This window comes from Otolemur garnettii, unplaced genomic scaffold (assembly GCF_000181295.1).
Source record: "Otolemur garnettii isolate 467f Iridium unplaced genomic scaffold, OtoGar3 scaffold00104, whole genome shotgun sequence".
Taxonomy (NCBI): domain Eukaryota; kingdom Metazoa; phylum Chordata; class Mammalia; order Primates; family Galagidae; genus Otolemur; species Otolemur garnettii.
This window is the reverse complement of record NW_003852499.1, coordinates 2,430,724-2,441,823: the sequence shown is the minus strand read 5'-3', so window position 1 is coordinate 2,441,823 and position 11,100 is coordinate 2,430,724. Positions and strand designations below refer to the sequence as shown.

At 52.0% G+C, this 11,100-nt stretch overlaps 2 protein-coding genes across 2 annotated transcripts in view; one reads left to right on the top strand and one right to left on the bottom strand.

Moving 5' to 3' along the window:
* Window positions 1–5,943, top strand: part of PLEKHG6 (pleckstrin homology and RhoGEF domain containing G6) — an 18,243-nt gene extending 12,300 nt beyond the window's left edge. Inside the window, exons 15-17 of the mRNA XM_003796414.2 lie at window positions 3,767–3,912; window positions 4,500–5,195; window positions 5,371–5,943. Coding sequence (XP_003796462.1) covers window positions 3,767–3,912; window positions 4,500–5,195; window positions 5,371–5,380 — 852 coding nt within the window. The 3' untranslated portion in view covers window positions 5,381–5,943. The remainder of the gene's footprint in view (window positions 1–3,766; window positions 3,913–4,499; window positions 5,196–5,370) is intronic.
* Window positions 5,944–6,184: 241 nt separating this feature from the next.
* Window positions 6,185–11,100, bottom strand: part of TNFRSF1A (TNF receptor superfamily member 1A) — a 15,864-nt gene continuing 10,948 nt past the window's right edge. Inside the window, exons 6-10 of the mRNA XM_012809363.2 lie at window positions 8,131–8,204; window positions 7,911–8,024; window positions 7,555–7,583; window positions 6,986–7,361; window positions 6,185–6,851 (exon numbers count right to left, since the gene is read on the bottom strand). Coding sequence (XP_012664817.1) covers window positions 6,544–6,851; window positions 6,986–7,361; window positions 7,555–7,583; window positions 7,911–8,024; window positions 8,131–8,204 — 901 coding nt within the window. The 3' untranslated portion in view covers window positions 6,185–6,543. The remainder of the gene's footprint in view (window positions 6,852–6,985; window positions 7,362–7,554; window positions 7,584–7,910; window positions 8,025–8,130; window positions 8,205–11,100) is intronic.

Here is an 11,100-nt window from a genome sequence, read left to right as displayed (position 1 = left end):
GTGGAGTGCTGTGGCATCCCAGCTCACAGCAACCTCAAACTCTTGGGTTTAAGTGATTCTCTTGCTTCAGCCTCCCAAATAGCTGGGACTACAGGCACCTGCCACAACGCCTGGCTATTTTTTGGTTGTAGTTGTCATTGTTGTTTGGCAGGCCTAGGCTGGATTAGAACCTGCCAACTCTGGTGTACATGACTGGTGCCCTAACTGCTGAGCAACAGGGGCCAAGCCATTAAGTTTTCTTGAAGGCTATATGGCTCAAGGAGAAACACAAGGACAAAAGCAGAAGCCTCAGTGTTCCTAGAGCTGTTACTGGCATGCAGCCTCTTCCTTACCATCACCCTCAGAACTTTCTCCTCTCCCTTGGGGTCCCATGACAGCCCCCTTCCCTTTCACCTTCTCCCTTTAGAACCCTCAAGGGCAACTAAAAATTGCCAGCATTTTACTATGCAAAATAATTTAGCACACCCCACCACCACCCTGCAGTCTCACTCCAGGCTAACAGAGGAAAGGTCTATAAGGATCTGTAACCAAGATATGCACGGAGTTCTTTCCCTGGCCAGCAGAACAAAGAAGGCTGAAACTGAAATTAGTTTTCCTGGTATTGTCTCTTACTGCATGCTTTGGGGACCTTCTCTGTAGTGCCATCAGTCTTTCTAAACTGAAGAGGGCAGTAGAATATCTACAAGTCCCCACCACAGAGCAGTCCCCAGGAGCTAGACCATTGTTTTCCCCCCTTTGCAGAGATGTTGACTTGCAGATTTATTCCTAGTGGGTCCGGCTGTGATGGCTCACTCTTTTTTTTTTCTTTTTGAGACAGAGTCTCACCATGTTGCCCTGGGTAGACTGCTGTAGCATCACAGCTCACAGCAACCTCAAACTCTTGGGCTTAAGTGATTCTCTTGCCTCAGCCTCCCAAGTAGCTGGGACTACAGGCCCCAGCCACAATGCCCAGCTATTTTTTTTTTTTTATACAGAGCCTCAAGCTGTCGCCTTGGGTAGAGTGCCATGGCATCACAGCTCACAGCAACCTCCGACCCCTGGGCTCAAGCGACTCTCCTGCCTCCACCTCCCAAGTAGCTGGGACCACAGGTGCCCACCACAACGCCTGGCCATTTTTTGGCTGCAGCTGTCATTGTTGTTTGGCGGGCCCCGGGCTAGACTCGAACCAGCCAGCTCAGGTGTATGTGGCTGGCGCCCTACTGGCTTAAGCCACAGGCGCCAAGCCTGCCCAGCTATTTTTTGGTTGTAGTTGTCATTGTTTGGCAGGCCTCGGCTGGGTTCGAACCCACCAGAGCTGGTGTATGTGGCTGGCACCCTAGCCACTGAGCTATAGGCGCCGAGCCCTGTGATGGCTTACTCTTTTAAAGAAAATTAGCTACTCAAGGGGGAAGAAACTGAATCTTAGGGAATGCTCATATTTGTGGGTGAGGAAGAAAAAAAGGAACCAGTGATGAAAACAGAAAGAGCTTTCAGAGACAGACACCAAGACATTAAAGCAGGAGAACCTTGTTCAAGCAGCCCAGGGAAAGAGCCAGGGGCTGAAGAAGAGGTCCTTCACTTCTCTGAGTCTGAACTTGGTTTGCAGAATTGCACTGATCATGGTAACTGCCTTGCCATATAGAGGGGAGAATAATGCTTGCAAAAGGCTTGGCAGAAGGCCCAGAACGTCATAGGCACCCCATCCCTCAGCCTGATACTAACTGGGGAAGGGGATGGGATCAGTGGGCACCTCTTAGATCTATCAGTGTTAGTTCAGCACTGGGGAGCTCTGGTGTGGGGTGTGCAAGTGAATCTGAGAGCTGCCCCAGAGGCCTCGGGGAAAGGAGGCATTTCCTTAACACCAAACAAAGAAGATTCCTACTGGGGCCCTCCCTTCCTCTTCCCAGCTCTGGGGGGGTATCATATTCTGGCTCAGGCACCAATTTCCTCTTCCTTTCCTGGAGTCCTCCCCCTATGTGTCTCTTTTCTTGTCCATCTGAGCTGAGAAAATCCTCCAGGGTTGCTGGAGAGGCTTTGGGATAGCAAGAGGCACTTCAAATAGGCCCCCTAGTGCATAAGCGTCCCCCTTCTCTGCGCCTTCCTAGGATAGGGTGGCAAAGGGCATTGGCTGGTCCTCCCAGAAACGCCCTCTGCCTTCCAGTTCTTTTCTCCCACACAGTAGTCCTATGGGGGCATCCCAAACACAAGGCTGCTCTTGGGCCCTGTGGGGCATAAGGGCAGGGTAGGGCACCTTGGAAGGATAAGCGGGCCACTCCAGCAGCTCACCTTCCTTTTTTTGCTTCACACTGAACTGGGAGATGAGGCCAGGGTAAGGGGAGTTGGGGCCTGGCCCTGGCCTGCTGGTTCCTGTCCCCAGCACCACCCTGGGTCCAGCCCACAGACCAAGTCTTCCAAGGCTGCTAAGAACCCTCGCACCACCATCATTTACAAAATGAGTGACTGGAGAACTAGGGAGAGAGAACTAATATCATCTTCCTATCTCTGTTCACACACTTCCCAGCATGTCTACTGTCCTGACCCAGCTGCCTTAGTATTTCTGCAGAGGCTTGAGGGAAAGTCCAGGTGCCCCAGAGCTGCTGGGGAGAGATTCAACATATTAACAACTAGGACAGCACAGGTATCAGCAAGTTGGAATGGAGCGCTGTACAGGGAGTGGGACTAGAGGTTCTCTGCTATGCCAGATGCCAGCTCTCTAGTTGCCAGATCACAGGGAAGTGGGAAGGCCCAGGCACCAGCTGTGTCCTAGCCAGCATGGAGGCAGGTCAATATCTTAACAATGATAATGCCATGTCTATGAGTACTGATAACAGTGCTGCCCACAGCAGCTCCACTGCCTGCCTTTGCCAAGCCTCCACCTACCACCATCCCTCTGCCTCCACAAGCTAATGTCCTTCAGAAACTCTTTATCCTTCAAGACTGCCTTTCAAAAGTGGTACAGTGAACTGGGATTCAAAGGACAAGGCCTAATCCCAGATCTGCTTCTCTCTACCTACGTACACATGAGCAAGTCACTTCATCTCTTTAAGTCTAGTTTTCTCATCTGTAAAATGGGCTAATGTCCATGCTTTCCACACCACAGGGCAATGGAGTATATTCAATGACCACAGGCATGTGAAGGTGCTTTGAAAACCTCTTCTCAAATGGCACTACTTAATTCTGATGGTGCCTGTGTGAAAACGTTGAGGGAGGAAGACAGATAATACAATGTGTTCTCTTCTCATCCTTCTAGGGACAGTGTTGCTTTCATTCCTGTGAAGGACAGCAGTGGACAAAACCTAGGACAAAGCCTAGGACAAAACCTGCTTCTGCCCACTCTGCCCTCCTTTCCTCCCAGATTCAGGGCAGAGGCCCAGGGGGTAGGAGAGGAATGCTTTTAAAGGAGCAACCTGAGGGCCCAATACAATTCAGATCATTACACCACCATCACCACCAATCAGGGAAGTTTCCTGAAGGAGGGGGAGACCTGATAGATGGTTTGTCAAGGGATCAAGAGCAGAAGGAAGAACAGTATAGGTAGGAAAAGGGGCATTCTGTCCACCCCAACCAGCCCCAACACCAGCTCTAGAGTTTGGTGTCACCAAATCCTGGCACTACCCAACTTTCTTTTTTTAAGAAGTATGCCTCAGGGAGTTACTTACTGTCCATTTCTTAGCAGTAAAGTAGAGGTACATAAGATAATATATGTAAGCACTTAGCCTTGTGGCTAGCATACAGCAAGTGCTCAATAAATAAGGGCTCTTACTAATGAAAGTTTCTCTGCCCCCAGGCCACTCTACAGAAGCTGAAGGCAGAGGAGTACGTCCAACAGAAGAGGGAGCTCCTGGCCCTCTATCGGGACCAGGACAGGGAGTCCCCCAGCACCAGGCCCTCCACACCTTCCCTGGAGGGCTCTCAGAGCAGCACAGAGGGGAGGTAAGACCCACATGAACCACTAGGTCTCCTAAAGTAGGGGGACCCCAGCCAAGGAGGAGGAGAGGAAGGACGCAAGAGGCTGAGAAGTGGCACTACAGCCCTAGTAGTGCCACTTGGGAACACACAAAGGAACACAGGCTGCAGGGTGGTAGAAGCCTTGTGAAGGGGTATGTGGCATACCCTAGAGGGGAACGTGTGACCTTCCTGATGAACTGACTAGAGAGGGAACGGAGGGTATGGACATGCAGAACGTCAGGGCTGCCAGGATTCAGTTAGTCCAGACCCCTGAAGGGTGAGAGGTTCATACAGCATAACACAGCTGCTTAGTAGGATGGTTAAGGAGAAAAGAACCTGTCACAGGGGAATAACCTCAGGAACTGCTCAGCAAATGCCCATCCATCTCCTTGATACAAGGTCCTGGACCAGGTCCTGTGGACAAAATGTCTTAGAGATAGCCTGCACTCTTCTAGGAGCTTGCAGCCTAGCCACCAGATGAGAACAACACAGGGCAATGTAAAGGAGATACAGGGGAGACTTCCTGGACTTGAACTTGAAGCATCAGACTGACTACTTGCTGTTAATTGTAGGACTTCTGAGCTCTCGGCCATCATCCCCCACCTAGTGGTGACTGAAGACACGGATGAAGATGCTCCCTCTGTACCAGATGATACCTCAGACTCTGGCTATGGCACTCTGATCCCAGGCTCCCCCAAGAGGTCCCACTCCCCTCTGAGCCGACTACGACAGAGGGCCCTTCGGCGGGACCCTCGCCTCACCTTCTCTACCCTGGACCTGCGAGATGTTCCTTTGCGCCCCCAGCCTCCTGACCCCCAAGCTCTTCAACGCCGAAGTGCCCCCGAACTGCCAGAAGGGATCCGAAGAGGAGGCAGTCTTCCCAGGGGAGACCCACCAACCTGGTCTGAGGAAGAAGATGGGACATCGATGGGCAGAAATGTGGTGGTGGAAACCCTGCACCGGGCCCGACTTCGGGGGCAGCTCCCCCACTCCCCAACCCATGCTGACTCTGCTGGGGAGAGCCCCTGGGAGTCCTCAGGGGATGAGGAAGAAGAGGGGCCTCTCTTCCTAGGACCTGACTGCACTGCCTCTCCCCATCACCTGCGGGCTGAGGACATGCTCAGAGAGATCCGGGAGGAGCTGGCCAGCCAAAGGATAGAGGGCGCCCCGGACCCTAGAGACAACAGGCCTCGGAAGCTAACTCAGGCCCAACTGCGGAGGATGCGGGGGCGCCACATCATACAACTGGACACCCCCTTGTCCACATCGTAAGTGCTGAAAGGAAGTTGGCAAGGGAGGGGAAATGGCGGGAGGCCTGTTTAGGTGGTAGTACAGAAAGAGGACAATGCCAGACACAGCCAGGGTGGAGGTAGGGAAGGGCCCTCTGCCTCCTTCCTTCATTGCCATTGACCTTGGCCTAACACTTACCTCCTGTCTTTTCAGAGAAGTATGAGGAACACTAAGGACCTTTGGCATTTCTCTCAGAGGAAATCTACCCACAAGAGTGCTGGTCACCCCCCTACCCTGGACTCTACCTCAAGGACCATATTTTCCAATAAGAAGCCTGGCCCAGGCACCTTGCCTCCTTTTCTGGAGACTTTGAGGGTGAAGAACTGTAAATTCATGTACCATAGACACCCCAAGCCCTACATAAAGTTATGGATAAAAGTGACTGCCCAGTCAGCATGGGATGAGGGTGGGAAGGAGAAATTTGTTCCCAGGAGTCACCTCTGTCAGTTGGCATGTTGGTGGTGGGCTACCTGCCTTAGCTCAGGGCTCTTCCCATCCCACCCTTGAGGATGTCAGCCTCTGCCGGAGCCTCCCATGGACAGACCACTCCCTCAGTAGCACAGCTTTAATTTCAGAGTTTTAGTGTATTTACAAAAGTCCACAGATCCAGCTGGGGCCCCCACTGTTCCGTGCTTGCCCCTGCCTTGGGACAGTTCAGCTTGCTCTGTGCTGTCCAGACAGGGGGCAAAGGGGTGCCAAGCTTCCATTAGTGTAACATGTCTGCTTATCTACTGTGAAAGAGGCTCGGAGACCAACCAGCGACCCTGGACAGCCTTGCTGGGCCCCAAATGGGCATGAGGCAGGCCAGGCATGGTGGCTCACCCCTATAATCCCAGCACTCTGGGAGGCCGAGGTGGGCAGATTGCTTAAACTCATGTGTTTGAGACCAGCCTGAGCAAGGGCTAGACCCAGTCCCTTCTAAAACTGAGGCAAGAAGATCGCTTGAACCCAAAAGTTTGAGGTTGCTGTAAGCTGTAATACCACGGTACTCTATCCAGTGCAACAGAGTGAAACTCTGTCAAAAAAAAAAAAAAAGCGTAAGGCATAGTGCCCTTATCCCTGCACCCACTCACTCGGGTTGCTGCCACAGCAGCCTCTCCTGAGCACAAGTGCACCACAGAGCACCTCTCTCCTGCGCACATCCCACTGACTTTGGGTGGTTCTCAGGCAGCTGACAAAGCTGTATACACAGGGTGGAGCACCAAGTGAGCGGGAGCCTGCTAGTGCCTACCCCTCCCGGACTCTTCCTCTCCAGGAAAAGCTCGGGTCTAGGGCGTCAGGCAAGACCGTCCTTCGGCCGTCCGCGGTGTCCGCGGGGGCTTGGCCTTATCGAGGGAGGCGGGGAGCGGACGAGAGGGAGGCGGGGCCGCGCAGCGCCTCTATAATGTCCTCTAGGCAGCCCAGCAGGTCCATGTCGCCGAGCACGCGGCCCAGCAGCTCCAGCGTGGCCTCGCGACGTGGGGTGCGCCGCCGCCAGGCCTCTAGCATGCTGTAGTGCGCTTCGCGCAGGCAGCGCCCGTTCTGTATTTCCAGCCGTTCGATTTCGTGTTCGCTCAGCCCCAGGCGCCGCACAAACTCCTTCCAGCGCGACGGGGGCACGCCGTCCACCACCGCGTACAGCATGGCAGGGTCGGCTGCGGGATAAGCGAGGCGGTCAACCTTGGGCGGCAGCCCCACCCCCATCCTTTACCCTGCTCCCAGTCCGGTGCGCGCAGCTCCGCCGGCCCCAACACCCCCAGCCCCCAGCTCCGTCACCCAGGGAACTCACTGTCTGAGCGCAGGGTATGGGCAGTGTCTTCCGGCTTCTGAAGAAGGGTGGGACTGAGGGTGGATGCCGGGGGCGTGTTGAGGATAGGCTCAGCCCCCAGGTGGGGTGGGGCCACCTCTCTGGGGGATGTCATGGGTGTGTAGTTGGAACTGGGGATGAAGGTGTGGGTGGGCGTGAAGGTAGGGCAGGGGATAGGACTGAAGCCCGGGCTGGGGCTGAAGCCCTGAGTGGGACTGAATCCTGGGCTGGGGCTGAGGCCCGGAGTGGGACTGAAGCCCGAGGTGGGACTGAAGGCCGAGGTGGGAGTGAAGCCCAAGGTGGGACTGAAGCCCGGAACTGAGGCCAGAGGCTTAGTTGTAATTCCTTCAAGCTCCCCCTGAAAGAAAGAAACCATAGTATTAGTGAGAAAGTGGAGAAACAGCCCCAAGACCTCTTTATACTGGATGGGGGGGAATTTGAGGAGTCCCGGGAATATAAGGTGATTCCAGGAGACTTGGGTATGACAAGATTATAAAGAACAGGCGGGGGGGGGTTTGAGGACAGTAGGACAGTGCTTGGTTTCATCTTACCTCTTTTTCAGGTGTTGGTCTCCCACAAACTGCGGGGCAGGGAGAGAATAAAAGCAAAGCATCATAAATTTCACTTCCCTTCTCAGCCCTGGTGCCAGCAGTGGGGACTTGTGGTGACATGCCTCAGGGCCTATATGGCCCCAGGGACTAGAGAACTATTCATGCAGCATGACTTTTCACCAGCTATCTAGTCGATCTCCTGCCCAAGGGTCCTCAGCAGAAAACTAAGGGAACAGGCCCCACCTCCCTCCACAAACATTCACCTCACCCACCCACCTCCTCCCGTATCCACCCACCTCCTCCCGTATCCTTTCCACCTCACCAGCACCCTTTCCCCTCCCAGAGGCTCCACTCACCAATGGAGTAGAGCTTGGGCTTCCACTTCTGGTAGCGGCACATTAAACAGATGAAGAGGAGGGACAAAAGGCAAAGACCAAGGAAGATCACCAGAGGCAGCAGCACTGAGGTGTCTGGAGACCAAGCAGATGGCAGTCAGAGGACAGGGGTGGGTGGGTGGAGGGAAAGGGTGTGAGGGAGGGCATCATCAGGCATGGGCACTGGGTCATTTCTCCTCACCTGGGTTTGAAGGGCTGTTAACAGGTTCACTTCCCCTGATTTGGCACAACTTCAGACACTCTTTTTTCTTACAGCTAAAACGAAGACATGACATTGGTGACTAGAGGCCTCATCATTTGAGGAACACAGGAAAAAACACAGATTGTTGGACATCCTTTGCTTTACAAATGACTTTGCTGTCTCTTTTTATAATGAAATTTACCCTATCTCAGGTACTGATGCAGAGGAGAAAGAAACACAGAATCGGTTCGGCGCCTGTGGCTCAAGCGGCTAAGGCGCCAGCCATGTACACCTAAGGTGGCAGGTTCGAATCCCCAGCCCGGGCCCGCCAAACAACAATGATGGCTGCAACCAAAAAATGGCTGGGCGTTGTGGTGGGCGCCTGTAGTCCCAGCTCCTTGGGAGGCTGAGGCAGGAGACTTGCTTGAGCCCAGGAGTTGGAGGTTGCTGCTGTGAGCATGATGCCATGGCACTCTACCCAGGAGGATAGCTTGAGGCTCCGTCTCAAAAAAAAACAAACAAACAAAAAAAAAGAAACACAGAATCATTTAATTATAGAATTGGAAGGGCTTTTGAAAAGGCTGTGTAGAGAAAAGTTAAAAGTAGTTAGGGTCAATGTATAAATTCTAGCCCGTTCATTAGCTAGCATATGGGCTCATCAATTAACGTGTAAGCCTCAGTTTTCTCATCTGTACAACAGTAAGATGATTATGCCTAACATAGTAAACATTTCATAAGTGGTAGCTGTCTTGAATTATGTTATCATTGTTCTACTAATGAGAATCCTACGGCAAAGAGGTTAAAGAGCTGTTTCCCAAATCACACTGATAGTGGGGAAGGGTCAAACATACATGTGAAATTTTAAAAAATACATATATCACTAGGGACAGCCATAGAGCACTCTGGAACTCCCTCATCTTTAGCTGGGAGCTACACTAGGCAGTATGAAGGGATGAGAAGTACATAGAGGAAGGAGTGTTGAAAGGACCTGGAGAAGGTGAGCTCTCAGCAGCAATCTAAAAGCAGGCAGGGGCACTTTTGCAGACCTCCCAAGTTCATGAAGAGAACCACATGGAATGGATGTAAAAGCACTTTCAAGAAGAAATGAGGCTGGGTGTAGTGGCTCACTCCTGTAATCCTAGCACTCTGGAAGGCCAAGACTAGTGGATTGCCCAAGCTCACAAATTCAAGACTGGCCAGAGTAAAAGTGAGACCCTGCCTCTAAAAATAGCCAGGCATTGTGGTGGGCACCTGTAGTCCAGCTACTTAGGAGGCTGAGGCAAGTGAACTGCTTGAGCCCAAAAGCTTGAGGTTGCTGTGAGCTATGACGCCAGGGCACTCTACCAAGGGCGACAAAGTAAGACTCTGTCTCAAAAAAAAAAAGGACTGGGAGAGGTGGCTAATGCCTGTAATCCTAGCACTCTGGGAGGCCAAGGCGGGTGGATTGCTTGAGCTCACAAGTTTGAGATCAGCCTGAGCAAAAGCGAGACCCCATCTGTAATAAAAATAGAGAAACTGAGGCAAGAGGATTGCTTGAGCCAGAGTTGGAGTTTGCTGTGAGGTATGATGCTACAGCACTCTACCCAGGGTGACAGCTTGAGACTCTTGTCTCAAAAAAAAGAAGACGACGAAGAAATGAAGCTTTGTGAAAAAAATAGAAGCTTTGTGTCAAACACTTTTGCACCAAATGAACGTCACTATCCTTATTTTATTTTATTTTATTTTTAAGACAGAGCCTCAAGCTGACCCCTGGGTAGAGTGCCATGGCATCAAAGCTCACAGCAACCTCCAACTCCTGGGCTCAAGCGAGTCTCCTGCCTCAGCCTCCCAAGTAGCTGGCACCACAGGCACCCACCACAACACCTGGCTATTTTTTGGTTGCAGCCATCATTGTTGTTTGGCGGCCCAGGCTGGATTCGAACCTGCCACCTTAGGTGTATGTGGCTGGCGCCTTAGCCACTTGAGCCACAGGCACTGAGCCACTGTCCTTAATTTAAAAGCAAATATTATAAGGCTCAGAGATGTTGAAGAACTTGCCCAAGATCATACAGTGGCTAGGCTGGGCTTTAAACCCAGGTCATTTCAATTCTGAATGCCCTCAGAGGTTTGTTTCTCTTTGCAACTGAGTGTGCAAGAACAGCTTGTGTGGAGCCAGAAGCTGTAAGAAGCTGGTCAAAGGGGATGTGAGGAAATAGCCCTATTGCATCCAACCTCAGACGCCATCAGCAATAAACTACACCATTGTTCACATAACACACGGACACCCACAAAGCTGCCAATTAAACCATGATGCATCATCAATTGTTGGAAGATGCTCTCTGATTTCAGAGGTGTGAAAGTGTGTGTCCTAGAATCAATGGACTATTAGACCCTGTGGCCCAGGAATCTAAATATCTAATTAGAAAGACTGCAGGTCTTAGGCAGCACCTGTGGCTCAAAGGAGTACGGCGCCAGCCCCATATACCGGAGATGGTGGGTTCAAACCTAGTGGCCCTGGCCAAAAACTGCCAAAAAAAAAAAAAAAAGACTGCAAGTCTTTGGGGTATGAATTTCAGTTCCCAAAAACTTCGTGAGATCTGAGGAACAAGGGGAGGGAAACAAAGTGTGTTTTTTGGGTGTTTTGTTTTGTTTTGTTTATTTGAGACAGGGTCTCACTCTGTCACCACAGGTAGAGTGCCATGGCATAATTATAGTTCACAGCAACTTCAAACTCTTGGTTGGGGGCGGCACCTGTGGCTCAGTGGGTAGGGTCCCAGCCCTATATACCAAGCGGGGGTGGGTTCAAACCCAGCCCTGGCCGAACTGCAACAAAAAAATAGCCAGGCGTTGTGGCAGGCGCTGTAGTTCCAGCTGCTCAAGAGGCTGAGACAAGAGAATTTGCCTGGGCCCAGGAGTTGGAGGTTGCTGTGAATTGTGTGACGCCACGGCACTCTACCAGGGGCAATAAAATGAGACTCTGTCTCTACAAAA